This window comes from Barbus barbus, assembly GCF_936440315.1.
Source record: "Barbus barbus genome assembly, chromosome: 19".
Taxonomy (NCBI): domain Eukaryota; kingdom Metazoa; phylum Chordata; class Actinopteri; order Cypriniformes; family Cyprinidae; genus Barbus; species Barbus barbus.
Genome location: NC_136747.1, coordinates 19,135,249 through 19,153,220, shown reverse-complemented (window position 1 = coordinate 19,153,220; position 17,972 = coordinate 19,135,249). Strand labels below are relative to the sequence as shown.

General features: G+C 36.9%; 1 protein-coding gene across 1 annotated transcript in view; it reads right to left on the bottom strand.

Annotated features, from left to right (window-relative positions):
• Positions 1–17,972, bottom strand: part of LOC306885021 (ephrin type-A receptor 7-like) — a 134,589-nt gene that overhangs the window by 31,373 nt on the left and 85,244 nt on the right. The window contains exons 4-5 of the mRNA XM_079441331.1: positions 17,164–17,319; positions 12,756–13,103 (exon numbers count right to left, since the gene is read on the bottom strand). Of these exons, the coding sequence (XP_079297457.1) occupies positions 12,756–13,103; positions 17,164–17,319 (504 nt within the window). The remainder of the gene's footprint in view (positions 1–12,755; positions 13,104–17,163; positions 17,320–17,972) is intronic.

Sequence of the window (17,972 nt, the reverse complement as noted above, 5' to 3'; positions counted from 1 at the left end):
TTTAAACTTAATGGCTAAATAAAGACTGCATTAAATCACAATGTTTCCTAATTTTATATCATCATCAAAATCACGACTACAGTATATTGCAAATATATTACCCAGCTCCAACGCTCTTAACAGTGTAATAAAGATCTCAACACTTACGAGGTTGAGACTAAGGAGGAAGAGGGGCATTTCAGAGTCAGTTTTTTGTCTACTTTCATGCATTCGCTCACCTCCCTCTGTCTTGAGAGCCTGATTCATTTTAGCTGCTCGTCACTCTTAGAGCTCTTTGCAACACTCTGATGATCTAAAGACATCTAGCCGCGTATGTGTGTGCACTCGATCCAACATCCAAGTACTTGCATGCCACATAACAAGCTCGCAAAAACATCCGTGATTACCACAAAGACCTCAAACGGTAAAAGCGAGCCCTCACAGAGGGTGAGGAAAAGATGTTTCGATGCAACCAATTAAAATCCTTTGCACTCTGTGACAAAGGGGGCCAAATTGGATGAGTGTGGCGCTGAATGGAGGGTGATGACTCAATCTCTTTTAGAGCTGCCGGAGCCTTATGCGCTCTCATTTTCCCCCATTAGAGCAGACCGAGAGAGCAGCTCCCTTGTTAGGGAGAGAGACTGAGGGCGCGGTAATGCACACTCCAGAGCAAATGCACAGAAGTGCTGTGAATTGAGCTGGAAGATTTGAGCTTCTGAGAGTGTGTCGCTTCTGACGGGTGGATGGATGCGGAGGAGGGGGAGAGAAACAAACATTTAAGATGCTGATCGGTCAATCTGTTGAAGTCAGACTGTAATGTTCAGGTATCTCAGAAGAAAGGTGCAAAACTATTCCTGGGGCAATAACTTTTCAAATGTTACTAATATGTACACTTTTGGCACTAATACTTTTAAAGTACTAATGTGTACTTTTAAGGTACTTACATGCACCTAATACATGCACCTTTTTACCAGGGCACAGAGACAATTTTGAACCTTTTTTTCTGAGAGTGTGAACAAGTAAAAATCATTTTTCTAATGCTGGGATTCTTTGGAAGGTTGCATTGAGCAGCAGGTACTACAAAATAGGAATGTTCATTTATTTTGGAAAAAAATCAAATATGCTATTTTTCAAATATGCCAATTTTGCAAATATGCAAATATGCTATTTTTCAAGATTTAAGATTTCAAGATTCAATTTATTTGAATTAAAAAATATTAACAGTTTCAAAGTATTACGTTTATTTTTAGTTTTTCTTGTGTTGAGCATAAATCTAACAATATTTAGTTTTGTTAGATTTAGGCTAATGTCTAAAATATGAAAAACTAAATTCAAATTAAGTTATCTGACAATACACCAGCTTATAAGTACCACCCTAAAACAAGATTTTAAAACAACATTAAATTTACTTTTTTTTTTTTTTAATTGTTAAGGTCTCTGCACACAGAGTCCGAAATTTTCGTCCGAAATTTTTGCATGTTAAGAAATAAATACAACGCATGTTGTGTCAATCACATTTGCACACTGTGAAAAAAATTCGGATCAGGTTCGATTTTCTGCGTTTTCGCATCCGTAGCATGCATTTTGATAGGAAAGGATGGGGAATACGAAAAAACGCATGCAAAAAATTCGGAATCAGTGTGCAATGACGTTTACTATTTAATTTGTAATGTTACTATTTTATTGTTGTAAAAGACTTCAAAATGTCATGCCTTTATTCCCATAAATGTAATATATATATGTTAGAATTTATTTTTTAAACTTAGTTTGAAAACATGTAAAATTGAAAAAAGCCTTTCATAATTCATTCAAAGATCGTCCAATCAAATACTGTAAACAATTTGGCTTTTCAAGAAACAAAAAAAAGTAAAAATTTAAATATTTACATGATTCGACTACTTTAAAATACTAAAAAAGGGTCATATTTTAATCACTTAAGTTGTTCTAAACCTGTCAGATTTTCTTTCTTCTGTGAAACACTACATAAGACAATCAACAGTTTTTGTCCATGCATTTAAAGTCAGTGGGTCCAAACAACACTGGACCCAACTGACTTTCACTGTTTGCCCCCCACCAAAAAAATAAATACAAAAAATAAAAATATCTTCTTTTGTGTTCCACAGAAGAAAGTAAGGCTGACATACATACACCCACTCTTTGTCCTCTTTGGGCCATGTATCCTGCTGTCCTTCACCCTATGTCACCCACTTATCCCTCTCACCCCACCCCAGAGAGTTCCACAGGCCTCAGCCATCTAAAGCAGCCAAACCAAATCCTCTGAAGATATTGAAATGTCAATCCCTCCACACTGACCCCTCCCCTCTGCCTGCCTCCATCTGACACACACACACACACACACACACGCACACGCACGCACGCGCACACACACACGCATCGTATGCGTAAACACCCTGAAACAATCGTGAAAACATTGGGGCTTTGTTGAGCAACTATGGAAAGCGTGTTCTGGTGTAAAAGAGCTGCAATCTATCAAAAGCAGAGCTGTCCAAACTCAGATCTGAGAGAAGATGTGACCCAATTCTGCCTGCTCTTTGTTTGGGTCTTATTCAGATCCACAGTATTAAATGTTGTATGGGGGACTTTTAAAAATTACTGTGTGTCATGGGCAATTTTACAGATCTGAATGAAGCACTTACACATTCATGTAGCCGATGGAGTTATTTATCTAACAGAAAATATGCCAAAAAATAAGTGACTCATCCATGGTGACAAAAAGCTTTTACAAATCAGAGGTTGAAATGTCGTCAGATTTCTTTCAGTTTATAAATTCACACTGATTTAACTTTGGAAAAATAATAATGCCTCAACAGATGCCTAGTTAAATTGAATTTGTAGCATGTACTGTGGCACAAGCCAGCTTGCAAGCGCACACAGTCAGATGCTAACGCACATATGTCCAAGGCCTGGGTGGTGTGACTGTATGATCATTTTTATTATTAGTTTTTAAATTTTCTATAACTTTTACACCCGATAGATCTTATATTATTTATGACCACACTTTATTATTATTATTATTATTATAATAGTGTTCATAATATTTGTATTTATAAACACACTTATCTTTTGGTTTGCACCCATTAATTAGTTCCAAATAAAAAGAGAAAAATAACAAATGAAACACTTGCAGATCCACAGTATTAAATGGTGCATGAATCATGGGCGATTATATTTTATATTTAGAATATAAATATAGATAAAATATATTTATGAACACAACACGTATATAAAATAAGAAAAATAAAATAATTTTCAGATCAACAGTATTAAATGGTGTATGAGGCACTTAAAAAAATTATTACAGTAAATTATTACAGTGTCAGTAATTTAAAGGGTACTTTATCCTGTTCGAGAAACAGTGATTTACTCAGAATACACTCATTGCTAGAAAATGCATGTTATCACTTGACGAGGCTTTCAGTAGAAAGTGCAACCGACACGCTTTGTTAATCCGATAATCTCAAGTCCAATATATCATTATATCAATATATCCTGTCCAATATATCATTCAATCACTAGTACTGTGAAGATTATTGGTTTTATTGCTTATACCTTCAGGGTTTAGCTTATATGTTGAAGCTGTCATAGCCAGTGTTTGTGTGATTTCCACGGTCTCTCTTCATGTATCTGTGTACATGTCAACACACTCTAGTGTATGACTGCAATATTACCTCACTTAACCGTGACGAGCTCCACACAAGTGGAGAGCATGATGGGACTGATGCCCTTGCTGTGTTCTGAGACAATGTCATAAAAGAGCCAGTGACCTTTATGAATACTGTATTAGTGACTTTGAGGGCACACTCTCACCCCCACCATAAACTAAAGCTGTTAGCCAATCTCTCTTCTCGGTCTCACAATGGGAAATATTAAACTTCCTCTCAGGATAAGGACCCAGTGGTGCCTCCACGCTGCGGAGAAGGTCTGTAGAGCTTTACAGCGCATGGTTCATGGCCGGCAGCGTTGGCTCTTAGCCAGTGAAGGGTTTAAGACCACAGGTCGATGAGAAGTGCACCCTGACCAAACAGATTTCCCAGTATTTGAGAAGGAGGCTTTGAGCCGGACTTTATCGGCCCACCACAGGCCCTTTTGGGAGGTTCGGCTTGAAAGGAGAGGTTGCTTGGCTTCTTTTCTTGAGAAGTCACAGGGAAGAAGGTCCCGTGGGGTACAGGAACTCCTCCTGCCTCGGATCTCCAGGGACCTCCACAGCTGATTAGTTTTTACACACTTGTGAACCTTTGAGGGGTTGTTTATAAGTGCAGGGTTATTTCTGACTGAGTTCTTCTGCTAAATTCAGATTAACACTCACATAGTGAGGAGGGAAGCTGCTTGATTTAAGCCTATTACATTATATGTACTCCAAAATGTAACACTTACTAAGATTTTTCTAAAATTGAAATCGACAGCTCAACATAGGGATGGGCAGCATGACCAAAATCTTAAAATGACTAAACCCACAGTATTAGTCATTTTATGTAACTGAACCATTCACAATATGCACTCTAAAACATTATTTGTCAAACTTGTAAATATAACAAAGATTTTTAAGTTTTTATGCTTCAAAATTTCACATTTAATTTAATGTGTTTAGCCATTTCTTTGTAATAGATTGTAAAATTTACTAGTAATTTTACTAGTAAGAGTGAAAATGTTTTTGAGTGAAAACTAAATCATTTTGAAAAATGTTTGGTAAGCAAACCGTTTCAATGGAAGTCAATGGCAACCAAAACGGTTTGGTTTCCACTGTACATTAAAATATCTTTTGTGTTCTTTTCTTTCACAAGATGGCGCCAGTGTGTGCGGCCAGCCGTCTGTCGCTTCCAGCTTTATGGATGTTTGTTTTGTTTTTATTTATTGTTTTAAATACTGCAGACTCTTTACTGGTGTATGATCGCCAAACACTTCTTGACCTTAGATCAGCTATGGAAAATACAGCGATCTATAATGGTAATAGGGGTGGAAAATACAATTCACAACCTCCTCTGCTCCTGCGTGGATTACCTGTCTATCTCTGTCGGATGTGCTCTCTCGGGAGGAAGAAGCGATCCAGACGCCGTGGTAAACGAGGTGGTCTGTTGGTGAAAGTAAAGACTCAAATGGCTTTGTTCCCAAATGCTGATCCTCGGTGGATTTTATCGGGTCTTGACGTGGATTGCCGACGGTATGTGCCTCGCCGTTCTTGGGATTCCGCGTATAAGTGGCTGGTACCTGTACCTGTAACAGGTGTGGATATGGAGCCTCCGGTCGATATTCATCGGTCACCCCGTCTTAGACGAGGTGGTGTGGATGCCTCTCTACTCCGGCCTTTTGACCGTGAATCTCTGTCGGCGAAAGACCCAACTCCAGTGAGGATAGCCTTGGTGAATGCTAGGTCACTAGCTAATAAGTCTTTCATTTTGAATGACTTTTTTACGTCTAAGGACCTGGACATGTTGTGTGTAACTGAGACCTGGATTGGTGTTGGTGAGTCGAGTGTCTTCTCTGAAGTTCTACCACTTAACTGTACATATTTTAATTCTCCACGGCTTACGGGTCGAGGAGGTGGAGTAGCAACTATTTTTAAAGAACATTTTAACTGCCGGCGACTGTCATCTTACTCATATTCCAGCTTTGAACTCAGTGCTTTTGAACTAAGTTTGGGTTATCCTGTGTTGTGCGCTGTTGTTTATCGTCCACCCAAATATAACAAGGATTTTATTGATGACTTTTCTGACTTTTTGGCTGGAATTATGCTAAATTATGATCGGGTCTTAATTGTTGGGGATTTTAATATTCACGTGTGCTGCCCCACCAAACCTTTGGCCAAAGCTTTTTTAAATCTTGTGGACTCATTTAATTTAACTCAGTCTGTGTCAAGTCATACACATACGTGTGGGCACATTTTAGACTTGGTTCTATCATATGGCTTATCTATTGGTAATATTGAAGTTTGTGACGCTACCTTTTCTGATCATTTGCCTGTTGTATTTGAGATATGTATTTCTTATGCTGCTAAAGTGTCTTCTGTAATCCGTCGCCGTCGGACGATTAACCCCTTAACTGCTCAGTTGTTCTCTGATGCCTTTAATGGCATTAATGATGAATACTTAATGTCCACACATGGCCTTAACACCGATGATTTAACCTCATTGTTCTTTTCAACCTGTCAAGGCATTTTGGACATAGTGGCCCCGTTTAGGACAGTTCGAGAAAAACTAAGAGTTCAACCGTGGCTGAATGCTACTACTCGAGCTGTAAGGCTTGAGTGTAGAAGGGCGGAACGCCGCTGGAAGAAGGATAAATTGCAGATTTCTTTTAATATTTTAAAGGAGAACTTGTCTAAATATCAAAAAACTGTTAGATCCGAAAAATCTAAGTACCTCTCTAATGTTATCTGTAATAATTCTCATAAGCCAGCTGTGTTGTTCAGTACTATTAATGTTGTATTGAACACTCCCCAAGCTACTTGTTTAGTGCCTTCTGTTGACATGTGTGAGGACTTTTTACACTTTTTTATTGACAAGATTGAGGCTGTTAGAACTAATATTAATGCCCCATCAATGTTTTCATATATTTCCACTGAGTGCTCGGCCATTTTTAATCAGTTTGAGCCGGTGTCTCTTGCCTCATTGAGAGAGATCATTGTTAAAATGAGATCATCCTCAGGTGGCATGGATATTGTTCCTCCCTGTCTCTTAAAAGATTCTTTTGAAACAATTGGGCCAAAAATTCTTGCAATTATTAATAGTAGCCTGGTTTCTGGAGATTTTCCTAAGTTTTTTAAACATGCAGTGGTGGAACCAGTAATCAAAAAATCTAATCTGGATTCATCCGTTTTTGCTAATTTCAGACCCATCTCGAAACTTTCATTTCTTTCCAAACTACTGGAGAAGGTAGTGTTTGGACAACTGTATTCATTCCTAGATTTACATGGCATTCATGAAATGTTTCAGTCCGGTTTTAAATCCATTCATAGTACAGAAACTGCACTGCTGAAGGTTTTTAATGATTTATTACTTGCTACTGATTCAGGGGATTATGCGATTTTGATTTTACTGGACCTCACGGCTGCATTTGATACTGTGGATCATAATATTTTGATTACACGTTTAGAACAGTGTGTTGGAATTAAGGGTACTGCGTTGGGATGGTTTAGATCCTATTTGCATGAAAGAACTTTTTCAGTTCGGTTTGGAGAGTTTGTCTCCTCAACTGCTTCTTTCACATGTGGGGTCCCCCAGGGCTCCATTTTGGGACCTATTTTGTTTTCCTTGTATATGCTTCCTTTGGGACAGATTTTTAGGAAGTTTGGTATTTCCTTTCATTGCTATGCAGATGACACGCAAATTTATCTGCCATTGAAACGAGAAGATATCAGTTCTCTAGCGCCTCTAATGCAGTGCCTAGAGGAAATTAAGGCCTGGATGGCACTAAATTTCCTAAATTTTAATGAAAACAAAACTGAAGTTATCCTGTTTACTCCGGGAGGTATCTGTGATTCAGTTGGTTTGGACCTTGGTGAATTGAATCCATTTGTGAAGCCCTATGTTAAAAATTTAGGAGTTATCTTGGATAGTGATTTTAAATTGGATAATCAGATTAACTCTGTAGTTAAATCTAGTTTTTTCCAGTTGAGACAACTTACCAAGGTAAAATCTTTTCTGTCTCCTAAAGACTTTCAAAGAATTTTACATATCTTTGTTTCAACTCGTTTGGATTACTGCAATGGCCTTTATATAGGCATTAGTCAGGCCTCTCTTTCTAGACTACAGATGGTCCAGAATGCGGCAGCTCGTCTGCTGACTGGTACACGAAAGATGGAACATATCTCCCCGGTTCTGGCTTCCCTTCATTGGTTACCTGTCCGTTTTAGGATTAATTTTAAGATTCTGGTTTTTGTTTTTAAAGCTCTTAATGGGGTAGCACCTACATATTTGTCCGATTTGATTAAGCCATACGTTCCATTAAGAGCACTTAGGTCTGCTGACCATTTGCTTTTGGTTGTCCCGCTGGCAAGGCTGAAGAGCAGGGGTGACCGGGCCTTTGCAGTTGCGGCACCGAAGCTCTGGAACAGCTTGCCCCTCTACATTAGACAGGCTCAAACACTTGTTGTCTTTAAATCTAGCCTAAAAGCGTATTTTTATAGTTTGGCATTTAACGCTATGTGAGAGCTGCTTCTTTTTATTGTTTTATTGTCTCTTAGTGTTTTTTAGTGTCACTGGTTGTATCATTTTTCTTATTACTTATTGCATGTACAGCACTTTGATAAACACTTGTTGTTTTAAAAAAAATGCTTTATAAATAAACTTTGACTTGACTTGACTTGACTTCCACAGAAAAAAAAAATTCAAGTCACACACGTTTGAAACCACATGAATAAGTGATGCCAGAATTTTCCTTTTTTAGTGGACTATCCCTTTAAATTCATAAAATGCATTAATAATGCTATGAACCACATTTTACAGCTGATTACAAATATTTACTTAAATGACATTTCAGGGAATTAAAATGTCGTTCCTTATTCAAGTACAGTAGATAGGAGCAGTACTTGCGTGCCATTTACCTACATAGAAAACATCTGTCCGGGGGCTTTACTAAGATGGCTGCTGAGTGACCCAATTTGGTCGCTGCAAACTGCTCTCAAAATGATCAGCATGCTTATATTTCATTTGTACAGAGAGTTCAACAAAGGGCCAATAAACACAGAACATGCACATTCAACACAAGCGTGGCACTGATCTTAGCCTCTAGTCGGTTAAACTCCTTTGTGTTGGCTTGCAATCGCACCGACTCTAATCACAGAGCTCAAACACACAGCTGCCTCTGAGACTGTACATCACAATAAAGTAATAGCACTTCCTCTGAGAGCTCCAGTTAACCTTGAGCCTGTGCTGTGTGAGGGAGAGATTAATGGTGCGTTGATTGAGAATGGAACAGGAGAACAGAGCAAAATTAAGTTAGAATATGCAACACACATAAAAATTCAAGACTTGTGTTATGGCTACCCACACAACTGCAAGCACACAAAGATGAAAACACAAAGGAATATGATTTATACCTGAGACCCAGGTACAAATTTAACACCCACCAAGTGCCAAATGCAATTTAAAATCTGGCTTTGGTGAGCAGATAAAAAAATATTTGCCAGTATCATAGCAAACGAAAATGAAATATAAAATAATAAATAATAAATATAATAATTAAGCAATAAAACAATTCATTATTACATAATAAATCATTACATCTATTATATATTTAAAGAATATTCGTACATTTATTCAGAAAGGACACGTTACCCAAGTGGCAGTAAAGTTATTTCTTAAAGATTTCACATGATTTCTTTATTCTTTCAAATTTTCTATTCACCAAAAGATCCTGAAAAAAACAACAACATATATATCCTAATATATCCTGGGTTTATATAGATTTTTATAAAAAAAATCTATATAAACAGCTTCATGGCTGGCAAATGTTCTCAATTCACTTGCTTTGGCAGGTGTGAAAAGAAGTTAATTTGGACTCTGCCTGAAGGGGAAAAGGAGAGAAAGAAAGAGAAAATAGACTACTGAAAAGGTGTGAGAGACAAAGAAAGAGTCATTTTTGAGAAAAAGCAATTGTGTTGGGAAGAGTATCAAATAATGAAAGTCGCAGGAGTCGAGTGCCAAATAAACGCTCTGCAATTTACTCTTAATGGAAAGCAAAATCTGAGTGTGTGTAAGTCTTGATGAAAGAGATCTCCATTAATAAACATGCGGCTCCTGTGCTGCTTATTTCAGCCTTTGTGTTCGGGCACTCTGGGACCATTGAAGGACCTGAGCAAGAGGTAATGTGAGTGAGTCTGTGTGACTCTGTACAGTATGTGTGTGTGTGTGTGGCTCAGTGTTAATCTGGGTGTTGTGTAAAGGGAGTTAATATCAGTGGACACTGTCCTGTAGAGGCATTTGATGACACCGGTAAGGGTCTAACACTAAGTGATTTCTGAAGTGTGTAACCGAACATTTACATAATATTGCGTACAATGTGTGTGTGTGTGTGTGTGTGTGTGTGTGCGCGCGCAGGGAAACTTTTTAGAACTGACCTCTCACACAAACACACACCAGCTGTTCACTAAGCCCTGCTTGACTCCAGATGCTGCTCTTATACAACTTCATTTTGTAATTGGTCAGCCCTAAAAATGGAGTATGCGCTCATGGGTCGACATGCACACACGCACATCTACGTTTGTTACCATGGTGGGCAATTTCCATTCCATTATTATCAGTTATGCTGATATTACATTGTGCTAAAGGTATTTTCTAGCTCCTAAACAAACCCTCACATAAGCCTTTCTGCATTAAGACATTATTTTTTATTTTAATGAGCCATTTACCTCATGGAGGCTGTTGGCTGGAGGTAATGTGAGGTTTTACTATGCTTATGGTGACATTTACTGTAGGCCCCACAATATAAGCAAAACTTATTAACAGATACACACATATACCTGTACAGGCACACAAAACAATGTGCATTCTAGCAGTAAAACTGTTTTTAACATAGTATGACTCTAAAAATGGACACTAGTCATACATTATGCAGGTATGATTAAGTAATTTCTGCTAAACACACACACACAAACAAAAAATGGTCACAAAGTTAAAAAAAGTTATTATTATTATGACATCATTAATGTCTGTTATGAGCACAATTCTGGCCTTTTTCTTACCAATTAACCAGTTTACTGAATTCTGTGACTATAGCAAAGGGGTCTTTGAGAATTACACTGCATTCAGACATCAATTTCTCTTTATTGTGGTATAAAATAGCAGAAAAATGGCAATTTCACCTGAAAGAAATGACTATAAACTCCAATTATGTGCAGAAAAAGTGGACCTAAACTGCAAGCAGTGGATTTGTAATTGTGTAGTTTCTGTTATTCTGCACTAAGCCACAATAAAACGACCATCTCAAAATAAAAATAAAAAAACAATAATAATAATAAAAAAGCACTAACACTGACCACTGCTGCCGATCTCATTAAAGAGGAGAGGAACGTCGTTTAATCCCACATGGTATGGAAAGACATCAACGACACAAGGATGCAATGAAACTGAGATGCACTAAGATGAATAAGCTGCTTTGTCACAACCTCATTTGGCTCAAAAAAGAGACTATTTCACTCAAATCAAAAGGAGATGATTAAAAACATCTGCTGTAGTATTACTGAGAGAGGATGGTGTCCTCAAATGTCTCTACCAACATTAGAAGTAAGACAACCACTCAAAGACAAAAAAAACACATGCAAACCAGCATTCACCATCCACATTACACTAACTAATGCGAAAGCTGCAATATGGGATCATATGACATCAGATAACATATAGAGAAAAAAAGCAGCGCTATTATGAGTTTTACAGTGTTTTACAGAACTGCCTCTTGCTAAACAGGTTTTATCCTCATAAAAAAAGTGAACTTTGACTCGCTGATGCATGTTATTTGGAAATACAGGGAATGATACTACGTACACATATTTGTACCGAAATTGGAACTTCATTGAAAACTTCCAGTTTTACATATTGATACTTCTGATAAGAAACAAAGACTCAACTTTCAAATTATGTCAATTTTTCAGATAATTTAAACGATAAATACCCTTTTGATGGTTTCTGATGTGATGTGACAGATCGCTATATATACGCCTCAGTTCAAACGGCAGTGTGGCGTGTGAGTAAGCGTGACTATCCCTTCCTCTTTACTACTAGTTTTAACATGAAATAAACATGAATGAATGACGTCAAAACAAAACGTTGCATAGCATTTCAAATACCTCAGGCAAGTCATAAGTATCCACAGATCTTTAGTTCGTTAGAGAAATGAAATCTAGAGAGGAGCATTTTGCGAAATATTAGACAATATACTCATTATATTTGACTTTTCCCTGTTAGTGATGTCTTAATTAATGTATGTTTAAATAAATTTGTTATGAAACAAGTTATGACAGTCACTGTTTAAATATATTTCAACAATAAATAGAAATTTCATAATTTAGAAGTTAATTTAAAACCTGCATTATGTGAAATTTACATGTTTGCATACAATTTTTTTTTAAGTTAAGTGCTGATTATTATGTTTAAAAATAAATAGTAATTAAATTTATGCAAATTTACTGTTGTTAATTGTAACCTTATGGAATGGTAATGGAAAAGGGCTGCCTATAATTTAGATCATAAACTGAGGTAGATTTTCATCCCTATAGAAAATTAATTATAATCGAATATATTCAAAGAAAGAGCAATTAGTTCAATAAACCACAGTTTAATTAAAAAACGTAGTGCTGTCAAACGATTAATTGCATCCAAAATAAAAGTGTTTACATACTATATGTATGTGTACTGTGTTTATTTATGCATATATAAATACACATACATACAATATATATTTCGAAAATATTTACATGTATATACATTTATATTTATATTAGTATATTTTATATTATATAATTATATTTAGTATATAAACATAGCATATTTTTCTTAAATATATACATGCATGTGTTTGTATTTATATATACATAGTAAATATACACACTACACACTACACATATTATGCAAACAAAAACTTTTATTTTGGAGGCAATTAATCGTTTTACAGCACTAAAAAAATTTTTTTTTCCTCCTGCTGTACCGAAACCATATGGAACTGTGATGTCAAAACTGAGGTACGTACTGAACTATCATGTTTGTGTACCATTACACACCTAATACTAGGTAAACACTAGTTTAAATATTTTATGAAGAATGTACCTGGAACGCTGGTGGAAATGTTGACCTGCGTGTAGAACCTTTTGTTGGGGAGTAACTCCGAGATGCCGTTCCGGGCCTCCACACTGAAGGAGTAGTTGGAGTTGGGCAGCAGGTTGACTACAGTGACTGTGCGCTCCGTCAGGCCGCTCTGCTGTGGTACGAAGCCCACGCTGGCTCCGCAGGGTTCACACTGCACCTGCGGGGCCCGTGGGGGGCCGACGCATCGCCGGCAGCCTATGCTGTAGGTGAGATCCCCTCGGCCGCCTGAGTCATTCGGAGCGGCCCACTCCAGAATGAGTGTGGACTGTTTGAGGGTGTAGACCAGATCTCGAGGTGGAGAGGGGGGGCCTGTGTGCAAAAATAAATAAATAAATAAACAAATTAAGTTTGTAATGCTTAATTAAAACAAAAAGTACTGAAGTGTTCAGTACCATTACCACCAAAAAAAAAAAAAAAAAAAAAACTCTTAAGCATTAAATAAAATGTCATCTGAACAGACTCTAATTAACATGATGATAATTACCCCTCAATGAACTGTAATTCTTTTTAATAATTTAACCCAATTAGCTACAACTGGGTAAAGCTTAACGGAGCTTGAGGCTTAAAATCACTTGAGAGGAAATGAACACAGGCCATGGAAGACAGTCAAAGAGAGATCATGGAGTATTGAGGGCATTGGCAAAGACAAACACAGCTCTCATGCACTAGCAAAAACTCCATTCATACAAATACAGGGAGAGGAAAAGCTGCTTCATGTAAATGTGCTGACGTAATTTGACTGAATCTGTGGCAGCAGAATTAAAAAGCAAAATGTTTTCATTTTGTAATCACTTGGTGAGATAAAAAAAGAGGTTTTAATGTTATTGTTGCAGTTAAATATGTAGTTCACCAAAAAAGCTAATTCAGTCATTAATTACTCAACCTCATGTTGATCCAAAACTAAGACCTTTGTTCATCTTCAGAACACAAATTTCACAACACCGAAGAGAAGAAATGGTTGAATAAAGTCATTATTTTTGTTTTCTTTGTGCCCAAAAAGTATTCTCGCAGCTTCATAAAATTATGGTTGAACCGTAAAATACGAAAATTCAATGTCCTTACTACCTTTCTCTGCCTTAAAAGTGGTAGTTGAGTTGCTGTCTATGCATGGTCAGACAGCTCTCAGATTTCATCAAAAATATCTTAATTTGTGTTCTGAAGATGAACAAAGGTCTTATGGGGTTGGAACGACATGAGGGTGAGTAATTAATGACAGAATTTTCATTTTTGTATGAATTATCCCTTTAATACTACTACCACTGGTAATAATAATGTATGTATTTTTCCATTATTGCGGTTATTATTAACCCGCTTGACTAAAAGCATAAAACAAGGTAAAATACACAATTATCATATGCATTTGAGATTACTTGTATCTTAAAACTGGCAAAACACTAATATTTTGGCCACTGTCATAATGTAGGACCTCTATTTCCACCCAGTGCAGCCATTATAAAAAAAAGTGTGTAGTTTTCAAAAGCACATACAATTGACACAGTAACACAGAAAAAAACCTTAGAAATTCAACTTGAACACAGCAGTACCAATAACTGTTTTTTCAGATTTTAAAATGGGTTTTGTGATAGCCTATAAAAAGCATTTGATTTCATGGTAAGATCAAGGACCTTAAAGCGGCTGTACAGAACTGAAAGGCTTGCTGCAATGGCATTCACAACTACTTCCCCCAGAAGCTGCAACTGATTTATGGTGAATCATGTGGGCAGAATGAATGAGAGCCTCTTATCTAATAGAGAGAGAGAGAGAGAGAGAGAGAGTGATAAAATAGGGGCGGGGAGGAGGAGAGAGATCAGATGCGTTAATTGCTGCTGTCCTGTAGCGCAGAACTGTTCTGTTGACTCGGGGAGGAGCGGGTCGAGGCTGGAGCCCTGTGTCTCTAATGCCGTTTGTCAGACAAGAATCTGTCAGCAGCAGGAAGCCATTTAAATGTCACCAGGGCTTTAAGCTGCCCATCATCAGCTCAGGCCAAGAGCACTACAGGTGCCTCCCGCTGCCCTCAAACACACAAACACATCAAATGGTAATCCACAATAAATTTCAACAAACAAAAAACAACCTTATCTGAACCATTATCTATGAATACTTCTAAAATGGCTAATAAATATTTAAAAAACAAAACTAGAGAAATAATATAATATAATCATTGTTATTATTAAATTTTATATTAATCTTAACTATATTTAATCTCAATATATTTATACTTCCATTTAAAAACAAAATACTTGTCTGGATCAATTTCAATGAATACTACATAACTTTACTAAAATGAATAATAAATATTAATACAACAAGATCTAAACAAATCTAATAAATAAAATAAAATTACAAAATTAAATAATAATAATAAATACAATTATTTTATTATAGTGAATCATTCTTAAAATACATATTGTATTGTATTATTATACATTACAAGTTTGCTTGTGATATCTTTCTTTTAACTAAATGTCACTTCAAATAAATTCCACCAAAGGAATTTAAATTAAACTGAATTAACTGTGGGAGCCAAGAATATGTATGAAACATTATAATCAAAAGCATAACTGATGCTACACAGCATTCCTGAGCGTCTGATTGTTCTCTCATACATGCATTTGTTAAGTTTTAATTTTGAGATCGAGGCTTTTGAAAAAGAGTCTCTTGTCTCATAAATACAGCAGATGATAATGAAATTGTAACGCAAACGCTCAAGCGTGAGTGTGTGTGTATGGAATAATTTAGATGTGTGCAAGAAGCGTTGATTTATTAAAGGCTCTGAAGGCTTATGCAACGGGGTCCACGTGTGGCCACGAGCGGTGGGGAACAGCTGCAGTCAGGATACATCCGGCACAAGACAGGACACACACACAGAGCAGTGCTTTTTCACTTATGTAGCACATACACAAGGGTACAGACACACACACCTACACACAGGCACATTACCAAAACAGAACAGCATGCAAAATACACATAGAAGAGTAATGCAATCCATATATGTCTTCTTTCAATTCTTTGTCTTCGGTCATTTACAGTCATTATAGACATTGCGCTTTCTCTCTCGCTCTCTCGGAATAATAAACTGGTGGCATCTGCTCATAAGAGTGACTGTAGAATCGATACTATAATTAACACACAGTCTTTCTCTCCCTCATATAACAGCAGCCTAATCAATACAGTAATTAATGGTGTAAATAAAAGTCATAAGCACTCAGAGACTCATTCATCCAAGAATAAAGGGCTTGTCACACAAGAATTGAAAGGTTAAGTGTGTGATTTCTGTGCCACCAGAGCCAATAAACAGAATAGCAAAAAATAACAATTATTTTGGAAATGGTTTTCACTACCACATCTGCCATTGGTAAGCAAACAAATAGCTAACGACTGCGCTAACGCTGCTGTCTCAGGCTTTTTGGAGCACTTTACAGCGACATGATTGGTTCACAGTTGGCTAACAATGCCTAATAATTCATATTAAGCTAGGATAGAAAATATTTCAAAAGTAAAAAAATTAAACATCTTTAATTGTGTGAATAACTAAAATAACTGTAACAGTGTAACTACTATAGTGAATTGTACATTATAATATATATGATCACACTTTTGTTTGGAGACCAATTCTCTATTAACTATGACTTTTGCCTCAATAAACTCCTAATTTATTGCTTATTAATAGTATGGTAGATGTTAAGTTTAGGTATGTAGTAGAATTAAAGTTAGTTCACCCAAAAACGAAAATTCTGTCATTAATTACTCACCCCGATGTCGTTCCAAAATCGTAAGACCTTCGATCATCTTCGGAACACAAATTAAGATATTTTTGATGAAATTTGAAAGCTCTCTGACCTCCCATAGACAGCAATGCAACTGCAATGTTCCCAGATCCAGAAAAGAAAAAAGGACATCGGTAAAATCGCTCTCCGATTTCATCAAAAATATCTGCGTTCCAAAGATGAAAACACATCTTACGGGTTTGGAACGACATAAGGGTGAGTAGTTCATTTTTGGGTGAACTAACCCTTTAAAGGATTTAAAATATCGTCATGCAGAATAAGGTTAATATGTGCTTTATAAATACTAATAAACAGCTAATATGCTATTAATATCCAAGCTAATAAGCAACTAGTTAATAGTGAGAATTGGACTCTAAACTAAATTGTTACCATATATCACCAATATATCAACTGTACACACAACAAACACAACATTCCTGTTGGCAGTGCTAAACCCCACTGTAAACAAAATTAAACCACGAATCAACAGGATTGGATTGTACAAACATGAGAACAAACATAAATAAATACCTGTGCACAAATAAGTACACACACAAATGCACACATAAACATTCACCCCACATAGAAGCTGACTGACTTACGCGTGCAGGGTGCGGATGGAGGGTCCAGTGGAGTTCTGAAGTGGTCGTCCTCGCACACACATAGCACAGAGCCCTCTTCTTCGGCCTTGCTGTTAGCCGGACATGGGAAACACTCTTGCTGTCGTGACGACATCTTGTAGGTGCCCAGGGGACAGGCTGGCAAAAGACAGAACACACAGCAAAGAATCCATTACAGACTCTGAGACAACAAAACCTGTAGCTTCTAGCAGCAGAATTAAATACAACCTTGAAAAATGGCAATACTTACAACCTGAGACTAGAAAAGAGTACATGGCTTTAGACCTTATTAGCCGACATAAAAGATCCACTTGGGAGTATAAAATGCTACTTGAAGAGAAGAAAAAAACATGCATGCCATTGTGCCTCCAGGAACAAAATCCTTTGAAACTAATGAGGTTCATATTACACATGATTAAGGGGCTATTTGTTGCAATAAGTGATGGAAGCTCACGCTCGTAAAGTAACTGCTGTGAGTGTGAACAGCGATGGTAAGAGGGGACAGAGCACTTGTGCAACAATGAATCGCAATGTTCAAATGGGGGCTGTAGGAAAGAAAAGGAAGTTCCACATCTTAATGGTAGACTCAATCGTCTCACTGAGAATGACAACACCTAGAATAAGTTGGACCAAACTGAAAAAGGGCCTTTTTACAAAAGCAAAAACCCAAAAGCACAGACCATCCATTTGTCCATCCCCTAATTTTCTGATCATTATGTACAATCATTTATGTTCACATTTATGCATTTGGCAGACATTTTTATTCAAAACAACTTACAAAAGAGGAACAA